The sequence below is a fragment of the Rattus rattus genome, chromosome 18 (genome assembly GCF_011064425.1).
Source record: "Rattus rattus isolate New Zealand chromosome 18, Rrattus_CSIRO_v1, whole genome shotgun sequence".
In the NCBI taxonomy this organism is placed as follows: Eukaryota; Metazoa; Chordata; class Mammalia; order Rodentia; family Muridae; genus Rattus; species Rattus rattus.
Window position 1 is genome coordinate 15,506,894 of NC_046171.1, and position 21,258 is coordinate 15,528,151.

The window sequence follows — 21,258 nt, forward strand, 5'->3', positions numbered from 1 at the left end:
GCACGGTGAAAAGTCAGACCCTACTTGAACCAGATGACCAAAATTAACCACTGATATAGGTCAGACAGCTATGGGGTTTCCGGAAGAGTACGACGTTCCGGTCAGAAATGTACACCCTGAGTCTCATCCTATGGAACCCTCGTGAACTCAGACTGGAAGCATTTCACTAAGTGTGTAACGTGTATTCTTCAGTGTCACCACCACTGGAGAGAGAAAGGCTGAGGCTTTGTTACTAGGCTAAAGCAGAGAACTGAATGCTGTGGTAAGGATGGAGGGCTGGCGTGAGGAACAGGGGTGGGAAAAAAACACATTATTCAAATAAGACGAAACCAGGCTGAGATTATCACTACAGAGCTGCAACACTTAAATCCTCACAAGGCAGAAATACACTCTGGCTTCGGGAGAGAGTGTGGATTTTCTTAGGAAATCCACACAGAAGTGTCACTATATAAATGGCAGGACATATGCAACTTCCAGAAGGTTCAGGGAAGAAGAAAAGTCCTCTGTGAGCAGCTGAGCACAGAGACTGGGCAGCATGGCTCCATCCTTCCCTCCGCTGTTCCTCTATCTCCTCCGTGCTCTCTCTACTACAGAACGAGCAGACCAGTGATCCGAAATAGTGTGAAGCTTCCTAAAACCGGCATCAGCTCAAATCCCCCCACAGACCACCACACGTCTGCATACCAAATATGGCCAATGTGGCCGAGGCACAAATTCCTGCTTTGAGCCACTTGTTTGAGATTGTAAGGGCTTTGGAGTGAAGCTAGTGGTGTGTGATAAAATACTAGAACAGAAAAGGAGATTGTAAAAGAAGAAAGAGATTGAACACAAATGTGAGATTTAAATTGATACGGCTATTGCATTTTGGTGATATGATGTGCGAGAGGAGCTCTGGTGTCCAGGAATGTCCTCATGCACCTCCTGCTAGCGCAAACAAAAGCACATCTAGCCAGAGAGGAACAGGTGAGCAAATTCTGATATGTGCCTTCCGTCCAAGACAACTGTTCCAAAGACTGAACAGGGCCCAAGAGAAGCTCCCAGAGAACCACCAGGCCACCAGGCAGCAGCGTGTTTGATGAGGGTGACTGTCCTATCGCAGGTCAAGGAACAGCTAGGTCATAAGTGAACACAGTTTAACTACAAGATGCAGCACAGACCCAAAGACCAGCCAGCATACGGCACGGTGATGTGAGTGAAGGCTCAGAATTCGGTCAGCGAGAATAGTTAAGCGCCCCCAAACAATGGCCCAAGGGCACTCAGCAGGCAGCTGGCAGTTATTAACCTTAGGACGAGCACAGTGAGGGGTGCCAAGCTTTTCCTGTCCTGTCCTGGAGACAAGATCAATCCTAAAATGAAAACTCCTGTGACACGGTGAGTAGCTGCGGTCAAAATGACAATACAACCTACCCGATGATGGCCTACAGCTTAGTGAGAAATAAGGCGGTGGAGCATTGGCAGTGCCGAGCAGACTCTACACAGTGGTTCTCGACTTGTAGGTCATGACCCTTTCGGGGTAAGAAAGACCCTTTCACGGGGGGGGAAGGGGGGGGTCACCTAAGACCGTAGGAAAATGTGGATACTTACATTATGATTCAAAATGGTAGCAAAATTACGGCTAGTTATGAAGGACCAATGAAAGCAGTCTTACGGTTGGGGGGGGGGGGTCACCACGACGTGCAACCTGACCCCATCCGTGACGGTGGAAGGACGATAAACAGTTGGACTTTGAACTGCTGACTACCTTACTATCAATTTATGAGCAGGGGAAGAGGACCGGCCATATCCACACTGTAAATATCTGAGAATCCTGGGAACAAACATCTGGCTGCTGGCACAGCATGGAGAATTCAGTCTCTCAGTCAAAAGAATCTAGTGAAACTGGGGTTGGGGGGAGCAACCTTAATAGTAAAATTGGGGACCAAATTCTCTGAAATCTCGATCTTTCAATTAGGCAGTCGGGGTGAGAAATTAGCTCCCTCTGGGCTGTTTGTTTGTGATACAGTTGAAAGGCACAATTGGGGCACTCTGTGAGCAGTCCTCAGTGACTCTAAACAGGTCACTAGCATCGTAAGCTAGTCCCGGGTGCCAGTCATGGATGATTTTCACTTGGGTCTGTTCTTTGCAGTCTCCAGGGCCTCCAGGGAAACAACCACTTTCTTAGGCCTTTAGATGCCATCGTTAGGGGCAAGCGGACTTCAGATATGATGCACAGGAGGAAATATCTTAGCCAAGAATCTCAAGTGTGCAGTTTCCTAACTCTGACGTAGTCTTTCAACATTTCCTGATCGCAGCTGGGCTCCAGTCTGTGCGCTTCCCACAAGCACAATAAACGGTGGGTGTTGGTTTGGTTCTGGGACAGTGTTTCAGCGTGATGCTCAACCAGGCTTGTCTTAAAACGCGTTACTTTAGCAGGCTCATGCCTACACCACTCAGGAGGATCCAAAGTTCAAGGCCCGTCTAAGCAATAGTGAGTTCCAAGTGGTACTGAGGGTGCCCCGTCTTCAAAGAAAAAGAGGAAGCCCTGGGGAATGTAGGTCAGTGGTAATGCTCTTACCAAGACTGTCTAAGGTCTTAGAATCAATCCTCTACGCCACCGGAAGAAAGGAAAGAAATGAATGTATTATCTTACCAGCCTAAACCTGAATCACTTCATCAGCATAACACAAACCGTCTCTAACGGAGGCTGTTCCGGGTCAGATATCCACAAGAGTCCCAAGTTCACTCTAAGCTTCACATGTCCACCGCGCCCAAACGCTGTGAGTAGCAGGTTGAATTAGTCTCTGCCCTGGAGTAGACCCTGTGCTGTTCTACAAATCTTGAATTCACAAAGCACATGACATACGTCAGGGAACAGTCTATAAAAATGAATAAGGAAAGAATGCATATTTTATATGTGTACTGTTCTATGTTAACAGCCGGGTGTGTAGCCTACCCAGGAGGCAAGGTTCTGCACTGCCGAACCACGCCTCCCGGCGCAATCAAAGACACCGGAGAATCCTCCTCAAGGGACAGGGAGTGATCCTCGATGAGCCAAGGCAAGTTTAAAAACACAGACCAGTTTGTTGTTTCTTCCCCTCCAGCGATGGGTTAGCATCTTAAGCGTTCGGGTCCCTCTTGCAATTACTATTCCTGGTAATAAGCAGATCTTGAGCTCCAGGGAGAATTTACTTCCCGGTCCAGAAAAGAAAACCAAGTTCCTTATTTTTACTAACAACGCCTTCTCCAATCAACACTCGCCTTCCCTCGGGCGAAGGGGCACGCCTCTCCGCGCCACTAGGAGCCTGTGGCTGCTCCTGGGGGCTCCGGGCTTCCTACCCTGGGGACAGGGGAGACTCGGGACAGCGGGAGACGGTGACTCCAGACTGGGGGGGACACCTGGGGCCGGGGACTGCCGGGTAGGGAACATAAGAGCCTTAGACAGCTGTGACCGGGATGGGAGGCCAGGGACCGCCAGGGTGGGGACAGAAGAGCTAGGGACAGCTGAGACAGTGAGGCCTGAGACTGCCAGGGTGGGGAGAGTGGAGACCAGTGACTGTAGAGGTGGTGACGGCTAAGCTCACAGCACCACCGAGGCTGGGGACAGCGGAGGCCGGGGACTGCCGGAGCAGGGCACAGCGGAGGCCGGAGACTGCCGGGACAGAGCAAAGCGAGGACCGGGGAAGGGAACCCGAGGCCGCACTCACCCACTTTGTCCTTGCCGTACATGTGGCCAGCCACCTGATGCGACAGCGGCACGCAGCCTCCGAGCAGGCGCGGCACCGGCGGGCTGTCTCCGGTGCTTCCCGGCGGCCGCAGGCGCAGCGCTGGGGGCTCGGCGGCCATCGGGGCGGCGACACTCAGCGTCAGGCGTCAGGGAGGACCAGGCGGCATCGCCCGCGCAGGCCCAGCGCGCGGACCCATGCCGAGACCGCGCTGCCCGCTCCGCGGCCCGCACTCTGAACCCCGGCCGCCCGCGCCCGGGATAAGGGCGCCACGGCCCCGCCTCTGCCCGCCCCCTGCGCGCTCCGGCCGGGCGAGCACCACTCTGAGCATGCGCAACAGCTACTCTCCGGGATCCGGCCCCTCCGTGCTGAGCATGCCCAGAGGCTACCCCATTGGATCCCGGCCAGCTCCACACTGATCATGCGCAGGAGCCACCCTACCAGACCTGTTCATCCCTTCCACTGAGCAGGTCCAGGAGGTAGACCAACGCCAAACTGAGCAGGTCTAGAGCCTGAGCCCTCCGCCAACCCACACTGAGCATGCTCAGAGGCCGCAGGATAGTAATTTGTCCCAATGCCCACTGCTTGCATCATCATCAGCTTCCAGGGGGCAAACTGGCGTGGGGGGGGGAGGGGTTCCCGATGTGAAAAGCACATTAGGCCTAGGAGACCCGGAGCAGGACAACCCAGAGAGGTGACTGGTTATGGGCAGACCTCCCACCACGTCCTGCCCTCCTAGATCAGAGAGGCAGGAGCATCCTGAGTGAAGATTTCTCTTTCCAAACCGTGCAGTTGGCACCCAGCCAGACCACTACCTCAAAGTACTCATGACAAGTTTATGTGTTAGACATTGACAGTCATCTTAATTCTTTTATTTTTTTCTAAGATTGTTAATTGTGCTCAGGGAAGCCAGAGAGTGGGGTTTCTTAGAACTGCAGTGACAGGAGTTGTGGGCACACCGACATGGGCGCTGGGAATCAAGCTTGGGTCCTATTCAAAAGATATATGTGCTTATAATCTATCTCTAAGTGCCAAGCTCTGGCGGGAACGGAGTAGCATGATTCCTGCCCCTGGGACAGGGCCCTGGTGTGAGCCTCCCGGAGTCAAGTATCCAGTGTCTGTCGTCTGTGGGTGTAAGGCTTGCTTGAGTAATAATGTATATCTTTTCACATCCCTTCAGGGAATGCCCCCTGTCTGAATGACTCCATGATAATCTGAGGCAGCCTGAGTCCAGGAGGCAAAGGTGTGGCTAATGTCTCAGTAAAATGGTAAACCTGGGATCTTTAGGACAGCCCTTAAGGCTGTGGAAAAGAACTCTAAATACATGAGTTCAAAAATGTTCAATTCCTCAACTGTGTAAAAATATAAGGATGCAATATGAATTATGAGGGGCTTCAGGAATCTAGAGGGACAAAGGGAGCTGCACTAATGAGCCAGCTTGTCAGAAAGATACAAAGGCATGCAGATTCCTGAGTTCAAGTTCAGCCTGGGACCCAGAGAATCCAGGCCCAGGTAAAAATGGTCTTTTCAGGACAGGGACCCACCCAGCTAAGCTTAGCATCTGTGTGTAACAGAGTCAGGCAGGTCTCTGAATTCTTTTGCAATGTTAAAAGAAAATGCGTGAGGCTGGAGAGATGGCTTAGAGGTTAAGTGTCGATGCCCACACCTACGCGGCACCAAGAACTGGGCGTAAGCCTGCGGGATTAAAAACACACACACACATACGCGGGTTATTCGTGTTAAGAAAGAATGCCCTTCTGTAGCTTTATTCACCGAATATATACCCCAAGTTGACCAGGTGGAAAAGCCTGGGAAGCACAGTGGAAAACCCTGGCTGAAGACTTCGGTAACAAAGACCGAATACATGCCCCAAATTTAGTGGGGAGAAATCCAGGAAGACCAGCCTAAATCCCAAAAACAAAAGACTGTGAAGACAAAAGACAGGAGACAAAAGATGAATTGACCATTGCCCAGGTGTGTTGCTACCAGGCCAGGCTGTTCCTTTGTTAGGAACAAAAGGCTCAGCAGGGGTCAAACCCTGCAAGGGACCCAGAAGGATCTGACAAGGGGGACCCAGGAGGCTGTGACAGTTAAGAGCATTGTCTGCTCTTCCGGAGGTCCTGAGTTCAAATCCCAGCAACCATATGGTGGCTCACAACCATCTATAATCAGATCTGGTGCCCTCTTCTGGTTTATAGGTGTACATGCAGGCAGAATGCTGTATGCAAAATAAATAAGTCAGAAAGAAAGGAAGAAAGAAAGAAAGGAAGGAAAGAATTTCCTCTAGTGAGACCTGAGCTACCTGGAAATCTCTGGAGATCAAAAATGGCTCTTCAAGAATATTTTCTTGAGAGGGTTACTGACTTGGTTGGAAGATCCAATAATTTTTATAGCAGCTTTTCTGATAGCTGTTAGAATTTTTAGTAGCAGAGAAACCTATCTCAGAGTTTTTAAAATAGTAAGAAAATCTGTCTAGGTCAGAGCAGAACACACACACACACACACACACACACACACACACACACACACACACACAGAGAGAGAGAGAGAGAGAGAGAGAGAGAGAGAGAGAGAGAGAGAGAGAGAGAGAGAGAAAGAGACAAAAGAGACAGAGTCAGAGACAGACAGAGGGCAAATCTGGAAAGCCATCTTAGCAGAAACAACGCCTCCAGCTTGAACCTATGATTCGACTTCAAGTCATTTGTTTTCGCCTCTCCCAGATACTCCTTCTTTCAGAACCCCTCTCTGTAGCCTTCTAAATCGTTTTTCTAAGTGGACAATCTACTTATGTTTATTTATTCATGGCAATTCTGGGAATTGAAGGTAGAGTGTTGTGCATGTTGGGCAAACACTGTACAGCAAGCAGAGAACCGTTGAGCTGCCTCGCCAGCCGCCAGCCAGAGCAAGTTGTCTTTGTTTTCGTCTTTCTGGGACACTCTTGGGTAGATGAGTGGCAGGGTCAGAGGCAGAAAGGATGGAGGCCCAATGTGGCTAGCGAAGGCTCTAAACTCAGCTCCATCGATGCCCGTGTGCCTGCACTGGCATCCTAGAGTAAAGTCTGTCTTTGCAGGACCCACAGTGGAGTTGGCCAGATTTGCAGGACCCAGAGCTGAGCTGGCCACACGTTGCGTTACTTGTTACCAAAAGTTAAAGGATCGGCAGGCCATCGGGCGACAGTCCTGCAGGTAGTTGTCCTGAGTCACCTGAAACGCTCTCAACTGGACCACCAGTAAAACCCGGCCAGGATAGGCTCGCCAGGGCGGCGCAGACGCAGTCACCGCCTTGGTGCCTGCGGTTGTCAAATCCTCACCGGTCTGCGGGGTTGGGCCAGTTGCGCATGCGCGACTCTACCGGCGCGCCCGCACACGCGCTCCCAGATTGCCGCGGCGCCTGCGCAGTGGCAGTGAGTGGGCCCCGAGGTCGCGTCTTTCCCCCAGGTCTCCGCGGTCCCCAGCGCTCGCCCGCGCGGTCCTGCCACGGCCTTCCTGCTGCCCGCGCCATGGGCCTCAGCTCCGACTGCCCTGTGCGAGGTGAGCCGCCCGCGGCCGGTCCCCGTCACCCTTATCCGGACTGTCACCTTGACCATCACAAGGGCAGGCGCAGGCCTGCGGGGCGCTGGCAGGATGCTGGTGCGGGCCGGCATCCGGGCCCTGGACTACTTCCCCCCGCCAGCCACGCTGTGAGCAACCAGACTAGCGGGGACGCGGTCCACCCCAAAATACCCCTGCCCATCCTGAGACCCTGACATCGGGGACTGGTCACGTCGTAGATGTTTTGCTGGCTCTGTAATTCTAGGTAAAGAAACCCAATCTGAGGTCGTCAGTTTCCAGGTTTCTTACGTACTTTGCATCCGGCCTCTGGTGACAGTGGTCTGAGAAACCACTTTTCCCCTAGTGTTGGAAACAGAAGTTTGTAGAAATCTGACTAGACTTGAGAGGATTTGTGAAACTTTGGCTAGTGTAAAGTCCCTGGTGATCAACTGTTAAAATTGTCCACAACCTGTGTGATATACGTGACAGACTGCCCAGATATAAGACGCCACACCTCAGGGTTTGGTTACTTCTAACCTTTAGTTGAGTAAAAGTAAAGATTTAATTACAATGAGCCCCACAGATTCAGCAACTAGGGATCATCTGTACTGCTCCGTTCTGTAACGATCCCTAACATGACCAGTCCTCGATGTCAGCGTGGCAGGAAAGCCAGGATTGTTTTGGGGTGAACTGTTCCCCTCTAGCCTGGTTGCCCACAGAGTGACTGACTGGGGAAGAGGGACCTTAATTTTGTAGTTAGGTTGATTCTATATACTGGAAAGTCAGTGGGCAAAACTGACTGGCCAGATAGGGAGAACAGCTTTTTTTATTTTTTAACATTTGTTTGTGTGAGTGTGTCTGTCCCTGGTGTCATGGCTCGTGTGGAAGTGAACGGATAACTTGTAGGAGCTGATTCTCTCCCACAGCGTGAGTCCCAGGGATCAAACCCCGGTCATCAGGAGTGGCAACAGGTACCTTTCCCCTCTGAGCCATCGTGCTAAAGCCCATGCAAATAGTTTTAAAGTACTAAAGACAAAAAAAAAATTTTTTTTTTCTGCAAACTTTAAACTTTGGAGACTCCATTAAATACATGCACATTGGTGAGTTTAAATTTGCTTTGTGGCTTTTAAAATCTGTTTTGTCTTTTTGAGACATGGTCTTTATAGCCCAAGCTAGCCTTGAAATCCTCTCATATCAACCCCTGCAGTGCTCATCCTGACACCGCACCTGGAAAAACACTGTTCTTGGGGTTGGGGATTTAGCTCAGTGGTAGAGCACTTGCCTAGCAAGCGCAAGGCCCTGGGTTCGGCCCCCAGCTCCAAAAAAAAAAAAAAGAAAAGGAAAAAAAAAAAAAAAAAACACTGTTCTTGGCAGTGAAGACTGTGGCATAAAATCAAATGCTCACGTGACTTGCAGTGCAGTTGTCTTAGTTTTGTAGGAACACTGTCGTACGTGGGTGAGGTTGGGCAAAAGATCGCAAAACGTGTTTTTGTTTGAAATCTGGGATCATATTTTGGAAGCAGACACTAGATCCCGATTTAGATAGTAGCTGTTGAAGGTGAAGGAGGCGAACCCCAAAAACTAGTCACTGGCTAGTCTTTCCTGCAGCCAGAAGGTAAGGGTTTAGTTTGCCTTACTTCGTGGGTACAAGGAAGGTCAAAAGTGACTATTCATTAGTCTGTTATTTTTTTTTAAAGATTTATTTATTTTATGTATATGAGTACACTGTGGCTGTCTTCAGACACACCACAAGAGGGCATCAGATCCCATTACAGATGGTTGCGAGCCACCATGTGGGTGCTGGGATTTGAACTCAAGACCTCTGGAAGAGCAGTCAGTGCTCTTAACCACTGAGCCATCTCTCCAGCCCCTATTAGTCTATTATTATCTAAGGAATAGGAAACTTGTTGGTGAAGCTCCCGATTGGCTTCACCTTGAAGTACTCACCTTCGTTGTGTTGGGCCAACTTTCCTTTTTAATATGAAAAACAGAGATCGTTATGAAGACTGTAGGGAGAGTCCCAAAGGCTTCACAAGTCACTTCTAACTAGGCTCTTCCACCTCAAAGGTATTTGCCTTGCAAATACTCACCGCCCCCCCCCTTTTTTTTTTTAAAGATTCACTCAACCTTCGTGTGATGAGTGTTCTGCCTGCTTGTATGTTGGTGCGTCGTATGCATGAAGTGCCCACAAAGGCCAGAAGTGGGTGTCAGTCAATAACCCTGGAACTGGTGTTAGACATTTGGATGGTGAGCATGGAAGAACCCTGGTCCTCTGGGAAAGCACCCCATGCTCCTTTAAGTGCTGAGCCGTCTCCCCAGTCCCTGCAATATACGTTTTACCGTTTGCCTCTTGTGTCTTGTAAAACGGTTGTGGTTTCGTTCATTTATCTTTCTTACATAGAACCTCATACAGCCCGGGCTAATTTTCACTTGCTGTATATATAGCAGATGGTCGATTTGAACTCCCCATCCTCCTGCCCCTGCCTCTTGGGTGCTGGGATTATAGGCATGCAATATCACACCCGTTTTATCAGGGCTGGGAATTGAACTCAGAGCTTTGTGCCAACAAAGCAAACAGTGTGCCAGTCGAGCCACGCCCAGGACCCCCAGAGTTGCATTCCTCCTGGTATTTAGTTGAAAAATAAAGTATTGACTTACAGCCAGGTGTGGTTGCAAACACCTGCTGTCCCAGCCCTCTGGTGGCTGAGGCTGGGGAATCAACAGTTGGAGGCCAGCTTAAGTTATATAACATGACTGTCTCAAGGAAGAAAAACTAAGGGGAGAAAGAATGTGTTTGCAGATTCTGTATATTGGGGAGGGAGAGCCTGAGGTGTGGAGGGAAGGTGGCTAACAGGTAAGCGGCAGACCAGGACTGGAGTGTGAGAGAGGCAGTGCAGAAGAGACCTTCCCCACGGTCATCAGCACGGCTGGTTTGGGCACAATCCAATGAGCGCCTAGTGGTTTCTGGGAAGTGGCCTTCGCTGCCCACATATGCGGTCTCATGATTCTTGCCCAATAGATGGCCTTTCTGAACTCACTCTTGCCACCTCTGCACCTCCCAGAGTCATCTCTTACCCATCTCCTCAAGGCTGACTAAAGCCTTCTCCCCTGGACAGCACTGTCTTGTACTTACTGGAGCTCTTGCCAATGCTTGGGCTTTTTATTGGTTTTGTTCATTTATTTCTTTGAGGTAACCCCTGGCTGGGCTGGAACTTTCCGTGTGGAGTAGGCTGGCCTCAAACTCACAGAGGTCTGCTTGACTCGGCCTCCCAGTGCTGGGCTAAACACGTGAGCTGCCACGTCTGACTACTTGTTAGAAAACACACTCCAATCTTTGCAGCCAGAGCTAATCCTAATTCACCCTTACCTCTAAAACCAAGAAGTCAGCTAAAGCAAATATCCGCTCCCCTGTGCATGCACGCATGAGTGTGTGTGTGTGTGTGTGTGTGTGTGTCTCCAACAGAGGTCAGCCTCATGTCTTTCCTCAGATACCATTCATCTTTTTCTGAGCCACCAGCCTAGGGCTCACTGTTGAGGTCAGACTGCCTGGCCTACCCAAGCCCAAAAGATCCATCTGTCATATCACACACACACACACACACACACACACACACACACACACACACACACTCACACACACTCACACACACACACAAACCAGTGCATATTACCACACTTAGCGTTTTCCTTGGGTGCTGGCTACTGAACTTGGTTCCTCATGTTTCCTTGGCAAGCACTTTACCCTTTACCTACAGGAATACTTTCTCAACCCTCTAAACCAGTTCTTTTGTGTGTGCGTGTTTACGTCCACATTCATGCGTGTGTGGTGCACACGCCTTTCTTTATAACTGTCCCCTTTATTACGACAGGGTCTTCATCCTGAGCCCCTTGGTTCTGACTGGTCTAGCTAACCAGCTTGCCTTCGGGATTCCTGCCTCCTTCCCAAGTGCTGGAGTTACAGGCAGCGAACATACCTACCCAGCCTTTGCGGGTTCTGGGAATCCAGCCCCCACGGCTTCACTGCCCGTCTCCCCCCAGATTTTTCTATTGTGTGTATGAACATTCATGCATATGCCCATGGTATGGAGGGACACTCATGCATGCTGCCATCTGGGATGGCTTTCTAGTCTGCTCCTCAGTTGTGAAGAATTCAGGTCTCTGGCTTTCCCAGCACGGGTGTTTACTCACTGAGCTGTCCCACCAGCCTCTTGGATAGAAATTCTTGTGAGTTTAGGGGATGTGGGTCACAGCACCTAGGTGGAGGTCAGAGGACAAGGTGTGGGCGTTAGTCTCTCCTCCCACCGTGTGGGTCAGGGATCAAACTCAGTTAAGCAAACTTGGCAGCAGGCACCTGGTGTCTGCTGATCCTTTCTCCAGCCCCGAGCCTGTGTCTCAGTGGCCACCTTGCCCTGCCTTCTCTTGTAGCATTTTCTTCCCTGGCCTTGTCCAAGCTTGGTTGGAAGGAGGATTTATGGGTTTGCGTGTACTTTCTTGTCTGTCCCAACCCTGGTTGTCACAGACACATCACCAATGCCTGCCAGCCTGTTCATTTTATATCCTTGTTTTCCCCAGACTCCTTCATACTTTTCCAGTTCTTTGTATCACAGTATATTAATTCAGTCATTTTTGAGCCTTGGAAAGTTATTTAATGGATTTTTTTTTTTTTCTGAGAAAAAATGTACAGGTCCCGCCAAGAAACTGGTAAGCAGGTAAGGGGGCGGGGACTTGGAGACGTAGCTGGGATAAGCTGCTGTCTGTGTCGGGGGAAGAGTACGGGGTGCACCTCTGTGGGTGCCTGGAGTGCCCCATGCTGTTTCTGAGTCTGAGAAAGTAAAACTTATATTAAGTCTAGAAGGGCTGTTTGGTATAGGAGCATCAGGACCATAAAAGGGACAGGTGAAAAGGTAGGCAAATTGGTCACCTATTACTACATATTGTTCCCTCAGCACTGACTGACTGCCACTTGTGCCAAACCTTGAGGAAGAAAACATAGTGCCCCTCCCCCTCCCCTGACCCAAGCACATTCCGGTTCTGTGGCAGTTGGTAGTAATGGGTAGGTGAAGGTCCCTGGGGCAGAAACTAGCGAAGGGTGAGGTTTCTAAGTCAAAGCAAAGTAACCCTCACAATAAAGCAGACCTGAGGAATCAGTTATCACAGAGCTGTGGGCTTAGGAGCACGGCCAAGAGAAAGCAGAGGCTATAAAGCCGGCCCGAGGCAGCATGAGGAAGCAAGCAGAGAATATGGCTGCCCTGTAATCTTCCTTTAATGGTGTTTATGTAGAAGAAAACAGGTTTGATGGATCTACAAGAAAAACCCGCCCCTGAGAACTGTGTATAGCAAAGGAAAGAAGATAGCCCCGGAGGCAGGACAGTGCTCTCAGTTGGGGAGTCCCCGTTCTGACCCACAGTCTGAAAGGTACCAATAGAGAAGTTAATAACTGGGCCTCGAAAGAGCCCTGTGTTGCCTCGGACTGCTGTGAATTAAGACTAACCCTGCTCTTGAGTGTTCCCCACCTGAAGAGGCTGGACCCGAGGGAGCTTCTGATGGTAGATGCAGGACTCCAGGCTAACAGTGGGTGTTCCTAATCCTAAGAGACAAACCTCTGCCACACTGGATGCTCCCAGCCTGCAGAGGGTAGATCACCAAGCACTGGCTGGCTGTTCTGTGATTCTCTCTCATACAGACTGGCTTTTGAGTCATTTTTAATCTATCTCCTTTTCCCTTTTTTGTGTTTGCCCTAGAATAGCCAGGGGTGTTTGCTACTTTTTGCTTGAAAAAAAAAAAAAATGATTGAGGCCACAGCAATGGAGTGATAAAATTGAGACATTTTTCTTCCCTCTGGAAACTAGCAAATTGTCCCTGATGAGATTAGAAAATTAGAATTTGGGAAGAAGGAAGAATAGAAAACACACACACACACACACACACACACACACACACACACACACACACACACACGACCATAGCTCTGTGATGCTAAAGCACTCACAGAACTAATCCAGTTCTGTTTGTCTAGCACACTGACAGTGTCCTTGCCAGACGTTTGGTTATACAGCCTGTGTGTTGGCCCCATGTATCCCTTACATATCCAGGGTGTGCGTCTGCTGTGTCTCTGTGGTATGGTTGCTTGTCTGTCATTTCTTCTCTGGTCAAAAAATCTGAAGGTAAAAGTTTAATGTCATCCTATATATTAAATACAGTAATATGAGGAAAGAGAATGGATTTAATACCTTAAAGCAAATTAATGCCAGCCTCCTGTCCTACGAATCTTGGGGCGTTTGAAGTTCGTAGAGATCGTTAAAATAAATAGAAACAGCTTTTTCAGGAGGTGGAGGCTGGGCTCTTCCAGCAAATAGGCATCGGGGGTGGGGTAATTAATGATCTACCTACAAAATAAGTTCCTGCAAAATAAAATAAAACAAACAAACAAACAAAAAAAAAAACCACCTAAGATCACAACATTCGAGGAACTGTGTTACCTTAAGCGAGGAGTCGCAGCTGGTTTTTTACTTTGTCAGCAAAGTAAAAATTTTTGCTGTGAAATTGAGGTTTTCATCTTTTGGGCTCCAGGGTCTAAAGTTGGTGTCAAACTTTTCCATCCTAAATTGCCAGTGACTTCCCACTGGATCTCGCTGCTTCCTGAATTCTTCGTCGAAAAGGAAGTCTGGGGGTCAGGCAGACGACAGTAATTACAGCTGAGTGTGAACTGACTTCAGGATTAATTTACACAAACATGCATGGGTGCAAAGCATCCTGATGGGGACACTATATAGAGGTAGAGCACTTACCTAACATTCGAACGAAGCCTGGGTCGGTTCCAAGGGCTGTAAGAAGAGAAATACAGTTGAGGTGAAAGGTCTGAAGCTATCAAGTGACATACGGAAGCTGAGACCAACAACACAGTAGTTAGTGTAGGTGTCACAGCATGAAGACGTGGAAATGGCCTGGGATGGCAAACAGTTAAATTTCTCCAGGGCTTTAGTGGATAGTCTGGGAACTTATTTCAGACACCAAGAGGTGACTGAAGAAGTGCTAGGAAGCAGTCCAGTTGTTTATCCAGACCCTGTTTCACATCTTCCTGCAGCCCCTCCATGCTGGGACCAGAAAACTCTCCAGCAAGGCTGAGGCCAACCAGATTACACAGACCTTGGCTTCTGCCAGGAGCCAAGATGGTCGCTAAGCACCTGGGTTTCTAAGGAGTCTTCGGATGCAGAAGGAGTAAATGCATTGCTGTTAGTCCAACAATTTCTTATTCTCATTAGACAGTAGAATAATGTTTTACTTAAAATGAAGTTTTAGGAATCCTAGAAAGAAATTAGAAATGTGGAATGTATTAAATGTTTCGTGTGAGACCATTGTTGTCAGATTGTATTTTAGAGAGAAGGCAGTTTGCAAATCTGCCATGCCCTTTGAATGACTTCAGAGCTAGGGCCAGCCCTGCCAGGCAGATCCTGGGGGTGCTCCATGATCAGGAGGTTACAGATCTTCCTTTGTCTTGTCCCGATCTGGTTCTCTCTGTGTTGATGGAGAGTGGCACTGGGTTGCTAAGTTAAAGCATCTCAAAGCCACTGAGGGATTTTGCTTGTGGCATCACCTCTCTCTGTTTTCTTTGTAACCTCCGTCTTCTTTTTCAGATTTGGTTTTCTTCTTTAAAGTCCTTGCAGGTGCACATGTTGCTGAAAAGGTCGATGAACATGTGAGGTTCATCAAAGATTACCAAGCCTTGCTGTCCCTTTTCTGTCTTAGGGAAGGGAAAGTGATCTTTGGCTTTCCCCTCTTTTATATTAACTTAACTGTCCACTCAGTAGCAAAAACCATCTGCATTGATAAGAGCTCGGGAGAGCCTTAGGAAAAAAATAGCTACACCACGGTGCTGGGTTCATTTATTAACACTGAAAATCTTAGTCAGACTGGCAGGATGGCTTAGCAAAGGTGCTTGCCACCAAGATTGAAACCTGCGTTAGATTTCCAGGACCTGTGTGATATGGGAGGAAGCAACTCCCGGAAATTGTCTTCTGACTCAGCATGTGTGCTGTGAGCACATAAGGAAGCCGTGCGAGTGTTAGGCATCGTGTGTGTCAGGTCTCACAGGCAGTCCTGTCCCCCTTGCCTTTGCAGTTGAGTGGATCGCCGCCGTGACCTTTGCTGCTGGCACAGCCGCTCTCGGTTACCTGGCTTACAAGAAGTTCTACGCTAAAGAGAGTCGCACCAAAGCTATGGTGAATCTTCAGATCCAGAAAGACAACCCGAAGGTGGTGCACGCCTTCGACATGGAGGATCTGGGGGATAAGGCCGTGTATTGCCGGTGCTGGAGGTCTAAAAAGGTAAGAGCCGCGCCAGTGTGACACTGGGAGACTGGTAGGAAACACTTCCCTCTGGAGTCCGTTCCTCCCTAGGCCTCACATCCTGCTTTCTGCTTGTCTGAGACACGGCCTCGCCAGGTAGCTCAGGCTGGCCTCGGACTCACCGTCCTGCTGCCTGTGCTGGGGCAGCCGGCTCACACCAGCACACACAGCTTTCCATACTCTGCATTATATTTTCTAAAATGTACAGCTGCCGTGATGAAATCACATCATTCCCTCACGAATTAACTGAGTAACCATCTTTTATTTTTAAGTGAAATTTTTTATTGAATATTTTGTTTATTTACGTTTCAAATGTTATTTCCTTTCCCGGTTTCTCCTCTGGTAATCCCCCATCCCATCCCCTCCTCCCTGCTTCTATGAGGGTGCTCCCCACCTACCCACCCACTCCTGCCTTCACCCCCTGGCATTCCCATATGCTAAGGCATCGAGCCTTCCCACGACCAAGGGCCTCTCCTCCCATTGATGCCCGACGAGGCCACCCTTGGCACATATGCGGCTGAGCCATGGGTCCCTCCATGTGTGCTCTTTGGTTGGAGTAACCATCGTCTTATTCTTTGACTCTTGGGACTTCTTCCCCAAGGAGATCTCAGGAGGAAAGCCTGCAGCCTAGGACAATAGGAAACAGACCGAGCAAAGGGTGCGTGAGAGACAGGATCTCGCTGTGCAGCCCGGGAGCCTGCAGAGGGTCACCGTAGCTAGGCTGGCCTTGCCCTGGTGCCAGCCTTCCTGCTTGGGCTCCTGAGTGACTTACAGGTGTACAGCACCTCACCTGACTCAGACTTGTACTGCTCAGCATCCTAGGGTGCTTCTGACTGCGGTTCCTGCAGCTACAGACCTGGCAGTTGAGTCGTCTGTGACACCTGCAGGCTCTGGATGCGGACACTGGGATCCTCTTCCTAAACATCTTTACAGGGCGATGTGGGGTGACTTCAGAGTTTCAGGTGTCCAGAGAGACGCAGGGCTAACACCAGATGTGTTGCCGTTCATATTCATGGAAAGCAGATTTCCAAGGCATGTGAGCTGGGAGTACAGGCAGTGGCGGCGAGCTTACCAGAAGCTATGAGTCTGGTCTCTGGGTCTAAAGAGAGAAAGAAAGATAGATTTTCATTAAATCCCATTTTCTGAAATTGCAGTGTGATGGAGACTTACCACAGTGGAATGTTGGGGGCCATAAACGTGGTGGGGAGGCTATCTCATACCTAGTAGAAAGTTTAAGGGCGCATTGAACTATCTTTTAATTTAAAATTTTTAATAATGTGTGTGTGTGTGTGTGTGTGTGTTATATTCACCTGAGCACAAGTGCCTGCAGAGGCCAGAGGCCTCGCATTCCCTGGGGCTTGAGTTTTATAAGGTGCCCAGCGTGAGTGCTGGGGGCTGGGATTCCAGCTGAGGTCCTCTCCAGAGCAGCGCACACAACACACTCTTGCCTTCTGAGCCCGCTCTGTGGGGAGGGAGGGTTCACGTTTTAGCTCTTAGTTAGCGTGCTGAGAAATGGGCTTCTGGGCCATGTCATGAGTCCGTGTCATCACAGTCTGTTCTTTGCCACCCTGCTGTCCTCTATCACCCCATCCTAGTCCTGGTCCCATTTCTAAGCCCTAAGAGTTGTCCTTTGCACTCTCATGTCAGTGGGTCCTAGTACCCTCTCCTGCCCCCGTCTCTCTCCCTTCCGCCCCTGCCGGAGTCCCTAGGAGGTGTATTTCAGGAGGCACGCCTAGTAGCTTGGTCCGGTAAAACAGCTTAGGAGATGCATTGTCCCAGGTATGGAATGTGAACCGTAGGTTCCTGAGCTGCTAGGACATGATCTCAGCGTTCTGTAGACTAGACTTGCTGTAAAAGGTGAGCCTACAGTAGGCTCCATTCTCGCTGCTCACTAAAGCCTAGGAAGTAAAAACGCAGTTGCCCCTGGTCACAGGGGCTCTGCTGACAGTGATGTTAGATGTCAATTCCATAGCTGCTCACTGGGTAAGCACTCACCATGTCACATGCAACATCAGTGTCTCAGGGAGCCCAGTCTGTGTGCTGGGGTTCGAGAAATGGAAGTGCTATGGTCTTCTGAGAGACTGCTTCTGGGAAAATGGGAGACACGTGTGTATAAGTGTATGTGGGTACTAGGAACGCTTTCTCAAAATGTGCAGTTGTGAGGAAAGGGGTGGTGAGCACTCAGGCCCTCCAGGGATGAGTCCACGAGGAGAATCAGTACGAGAGCTTTGCCCTGTGGTTGGGCTGTAGGTCTTTCAGACGTCCGTCATGATACAGTAGGATGCTGGCTGTGGACATGGAGAGAAATGGACAGGACCAGTGGGAAACAGTGACCTGTTTAAAGACTTCTTTTTATTAGTTTTAATTACATGTATGTATGTGGATTTAGGGGCCCCTGGCTTGAGAGTGATAGACAGTTGTGGCCGTCTGACGTGGATACTGGGAACCAAACTCAGGTCGTCTGGGAGAGCAGCACACACTTAAGGCTGACGTCTCCCCAGCCCTGGCAGTGACCGATCAGGGAGACCGGGGCAGAAGCATCAGGATCTAGCGTGTGGGTTAAAGGGAGCCAGCCCTTCAACGCAAACAAGCAACATTGCCAAGGAGTTGAGTGGCGTGGGTGCGAGGTGACAGTTGAGTGGGGATGTGCAGCAGCAGTGGCTCTCACGGAGGGACACGGTGGCAGCAGAAGCCAGCAGAACCGGTGAGTCAAGGTGGACCCGATAAGAATCAAAGATGGAATCTCAAAGATTGTTTGCACCTGGACAGTGTAGAGTCAGGAGACGGGCAGGCCTGGGGGAGAAGTAACGAGAGCGGGAGTGGGCAGAAGAGGGACAGGACCGGGCTTTGGAGCTGAGCGGCCGAGCCGCACAGCCAGGTGAGTGGGTGGTGCGATGGAGCCACCCTTGGATTAAGTCATTAGCAGCTGACCTTTTGCTGCCATTTCAGCAGGGTAATTAAAACTCTGCATCCAAGTCTGTGAATGCCGAAAAACAAGTGCCACAAATCTGAGCTTCTCTCCCTGAGAGGAGACGGGAAAAGGGTGGCAGAGAAGGGGGGGAGGACACGGCCTTGCATTGACTTGTCCCATTGTCCCATAAGTAAGTATGGACTCTGTTAGAGTTGATGTCAGCGGCTCAGGGGATCGAGAACAGGCACAAGATAGTGCTCTAAGCGCCCTTTATACTGTGCTGCAAGTAGTCCCAGGAGGACCCCTCCACTTCACACTTAAGGCCAGGAATGCCCTACCGTTTCTGATACGGCAGGGCAGCTCACAACTGTAGCTCCACTAGGAGTCTGACGCCCTCTTCTGGCCTTCGTGGACACTACACACACATTGTACACTGACATGCATGGAGACAAAGTAGACACACACATAAAATAAAACTGATTTTTTAAAAAAGCCTGCCATAACACAGGGGGCTTCCTGAGCCATTTATTACTACAGCAAAAGCAAGCCTGTGTCCTGCAGAAGTTGCTCTGGAAAACACTGGCATAAATTAGCTTGTCCCTTTCTCCCACCAAAGACACAAAAATGTCACTTCTGCTTATGGTGTGGAATTTTTAAAAATGAATGAACATTGGAAATTATATTTCCAGAAGAAAATGTCTCCGTGAACCACATTAAAGGGAAAAATACCGGGGGCAGAAGTAAGCAAATTGATTAGTCTTTGTCTTACTTTTTACAATAGGACTTCATGCAGCCCAGGCTGGCCTTTCACTCACTCATTTGACATCCTCATTCGTAACAGATGTGCAACTTGACCTTCATGTGGGTCCTGAACATCTGGAACGGGGGCTGTCCCAAAAGCTGTGTCCTTTAACTCTAAATCTGCAAGTGTTGGCATTCAGCTGTGCACCACCACACCTGACCACAGAGTGATTTTAGTACAGTAAGCTTGAACTCTTGCAAGCAGCCATCGGCGTAATGGGTAGAATGCTTGCCTAGTGTGCACGAAACCTCCAGCATCCCTCTGGTGGTGGTGGTGTTAGGCAGTAGGCGTAGATCACTAGAACGGTAGCCAGTGGAGTTAGGGATCTAGCTCAGTGGTAGAGCGCTTGTGCAAGCGCAAGGCCCTGGGTTCGGTCCTCAGCTCCGGAAAAAAAGAAAGAAAGAAAAAGAAATGCCTCTATTGTCCTTGCAAGACAAGGGGGCCCTGAGAACGGTAGGCATTAAGTGGTCAAGCCAAAGCCTTAGCCTGCATCACCTAATGTCGGAGGAAAGTTCGAATGTTGGAATAGCAGTGGGTATTTTCCTCCTGTCTGTCTGTTTCTTCCCCCTCAGTACAGTGCATGTGTTAGCCAAGGGAAAGCCAAGCTCTGGTGTGGAGTCAGGTGTCACTCGTCTGCCAGGCACAGGCTGGTGTGGGTTGGGCATCTCACGGTCTTTCTCTCTCCCTAGTTCCCGTTCTGCGATGGGGCTCACATAAAGCACAATGAGGAGACCGGAGACAACGTGGGACCTCTGATCATCAAGAAAAAAGAAACTTAATGGACAGTTGCGAGGCTACACCCCAGCGTGTTGTGATGTCACCTGATCATTTAATTAGAATGGCACCCAACCCACTGTCTGGTTGGCCTCCCGGGTTCTGGTGTGGTTGGTACTTGCAAATCGCAGCTTTCATGTTCACGGCATCGGCCTTGCCATTGAAACATCGTGGTGCACATTTGTTGAAAGAAGAAGAAAAGGAAAGGCTGAGCCAACCTCATGCTCTGTGGGTTATCTTGGTCTCGTAAGGATCCGTTCCTTTAAAATAATGGTCTTAGAATAGAGTTATGTCTTGAGGTTAAATATTAAATTATTCCAAAATCATGTACATGTACATTGTACTCGTAAGTTTAAGGGAAACGCTTTCTTTCTTACTAGTTCATTAACTTGGAAATTAGGGTGTGCTGAAGTTGCGTTTCTTTCTTACCCCGTAAGAGAACCCTGCCCTCACCCTGACTGACTCCTCCTAGTGAGGTGATGGCATGGATTCAGCCTGTGTGCTTTAATGTTTCCAGTCAGAGTAACCGAATGTTGTTTTCCTTAAACTCGCCTGGGTCACCAATAAAAGGACAACAGCGTCCTTCATGTTCATCCCTGTGGATATGTAACTGATCCACTGCACACTGCTAAGCTAGCAGACACCTAGGCCACAGTGATGTGGCTTAAGTAGTCACAAAGAGTGCTGGGGGGTTGGCTCTGGACAGAGTGCCCACGTAAAAGCCAGGCAGGCGTGGTGGCTCGCCTGTGATCCAAGCACTAGGGAGGCAAAGGTTAGGGTCACCAGAACAAGCTGCCCACACCAGCCATAATTAGTGAAGTCTGTCCAAGAGACCCCGCCTCAATACAGGAAGACTGTTGTCAACCTCAGGCCTCCGCTTGAGCACACATGCATGGTGCACCTGTGCATGTGACTATACACATGCACAGCGTTAGCACCAGCCCAAGAGCAGGACATCAGACTGATGCCATCGATGAGGGTTAGACACCCACGGTCAAGTGTACTGATCTCGGAGGCACACCGCCTCACTGAGAGCGACTTCCCGTCAAAATCCTAGGGAACTTTATCCACTCGGGATAACTGAGCTCGTGGCTTAAGCTGGTAAAGAAACGGTCTTCGAAGATAAAACAACAGACCCCATCTTTTCTCTTACAAAGGCTTGAAGGCATGTGTTGATTAATATGCAACGGCTGCT

At 49.6% G+C, this 21,258-nt stretch overlaps 2 protein-coding genes across 3 annotated transcripts in view; one reads left to right on the forward strand and one right to left on the reverse strand.

Annotated features, from left to right (window-relative positions):
* The window catches only part of Ipmk (inositol polyphosphate multikinase), a 30,794-nt gene extending 26,833 nt beyond the window's left edge, over positions 1 to 3,961 (reverse strand). The window contains exon 1 of one of the 2 annotated variants that reach the window (XM_032888337.1): positions 3,684 to 3,961. In XM_032888337.1, coding sequence (XP_032744228.1) covers positions 3,684 to 3,822 — 139 coding nt within the window. In that variant the 5' untranslated portion in view covers positions 3,823 to 3,961. The remainder of the gene's footprint in view (positions 1 to 3,683) is intronic. The other variant, XM_032888338.1, reaches the window with a different exon arrangement.
* A 3,038-nt stretch (positions 3,962 to 6,999) lies between these two features.
* On the forward strand, positions 7,000 to 20,393 carry Cisd1 (CDGSH iron sulfur domain 1). Its single transcript, XM_032888709.1, has 3 exons — positions 7,000 to 7,231; positions 15,350 to 15,555; positions 19,979 to 20,393. Exons 1-3 carry the CDS (start codon positions 7,039 to 7,041, stop codon positions 20,066 to 20,068), a joined length of 489 nt encoding a protein of 162 aa, XP_032744600.1. The 5' UTR covers positions 7,000 to 7,038; the 3' UTR covers positions 20,069 to 20,393.
* Positions 20,394 to 21,258: the final 865 nt, after the last annotated feature.

Bases quoted from the DNA above. Each gene is read 5' to 3' on its own strand.
- Cisd1 (XM_032888709.1), top strand. From the start codon at position 7,039: ATGCGCGACTCTACCGGCGCGCCCGCACACGCGCTCCCAGATTGCCGC. The intron at 7,232-15,349 runs GTGAGCCGCCCG...TTGCCTTTGCAG, and splicing joins CTCCGACTGCCCTGTGCGAG to TTGAGTGGATCGCCGCCGTG. The intron at 15,556-19,978 runs GTAAGAGCCGCG...CTCTCTCCCTAG, and splicing joins GGTGCTGGAGGTCTAAAAAG to TTCCCGTTCTGCGATGGGGC.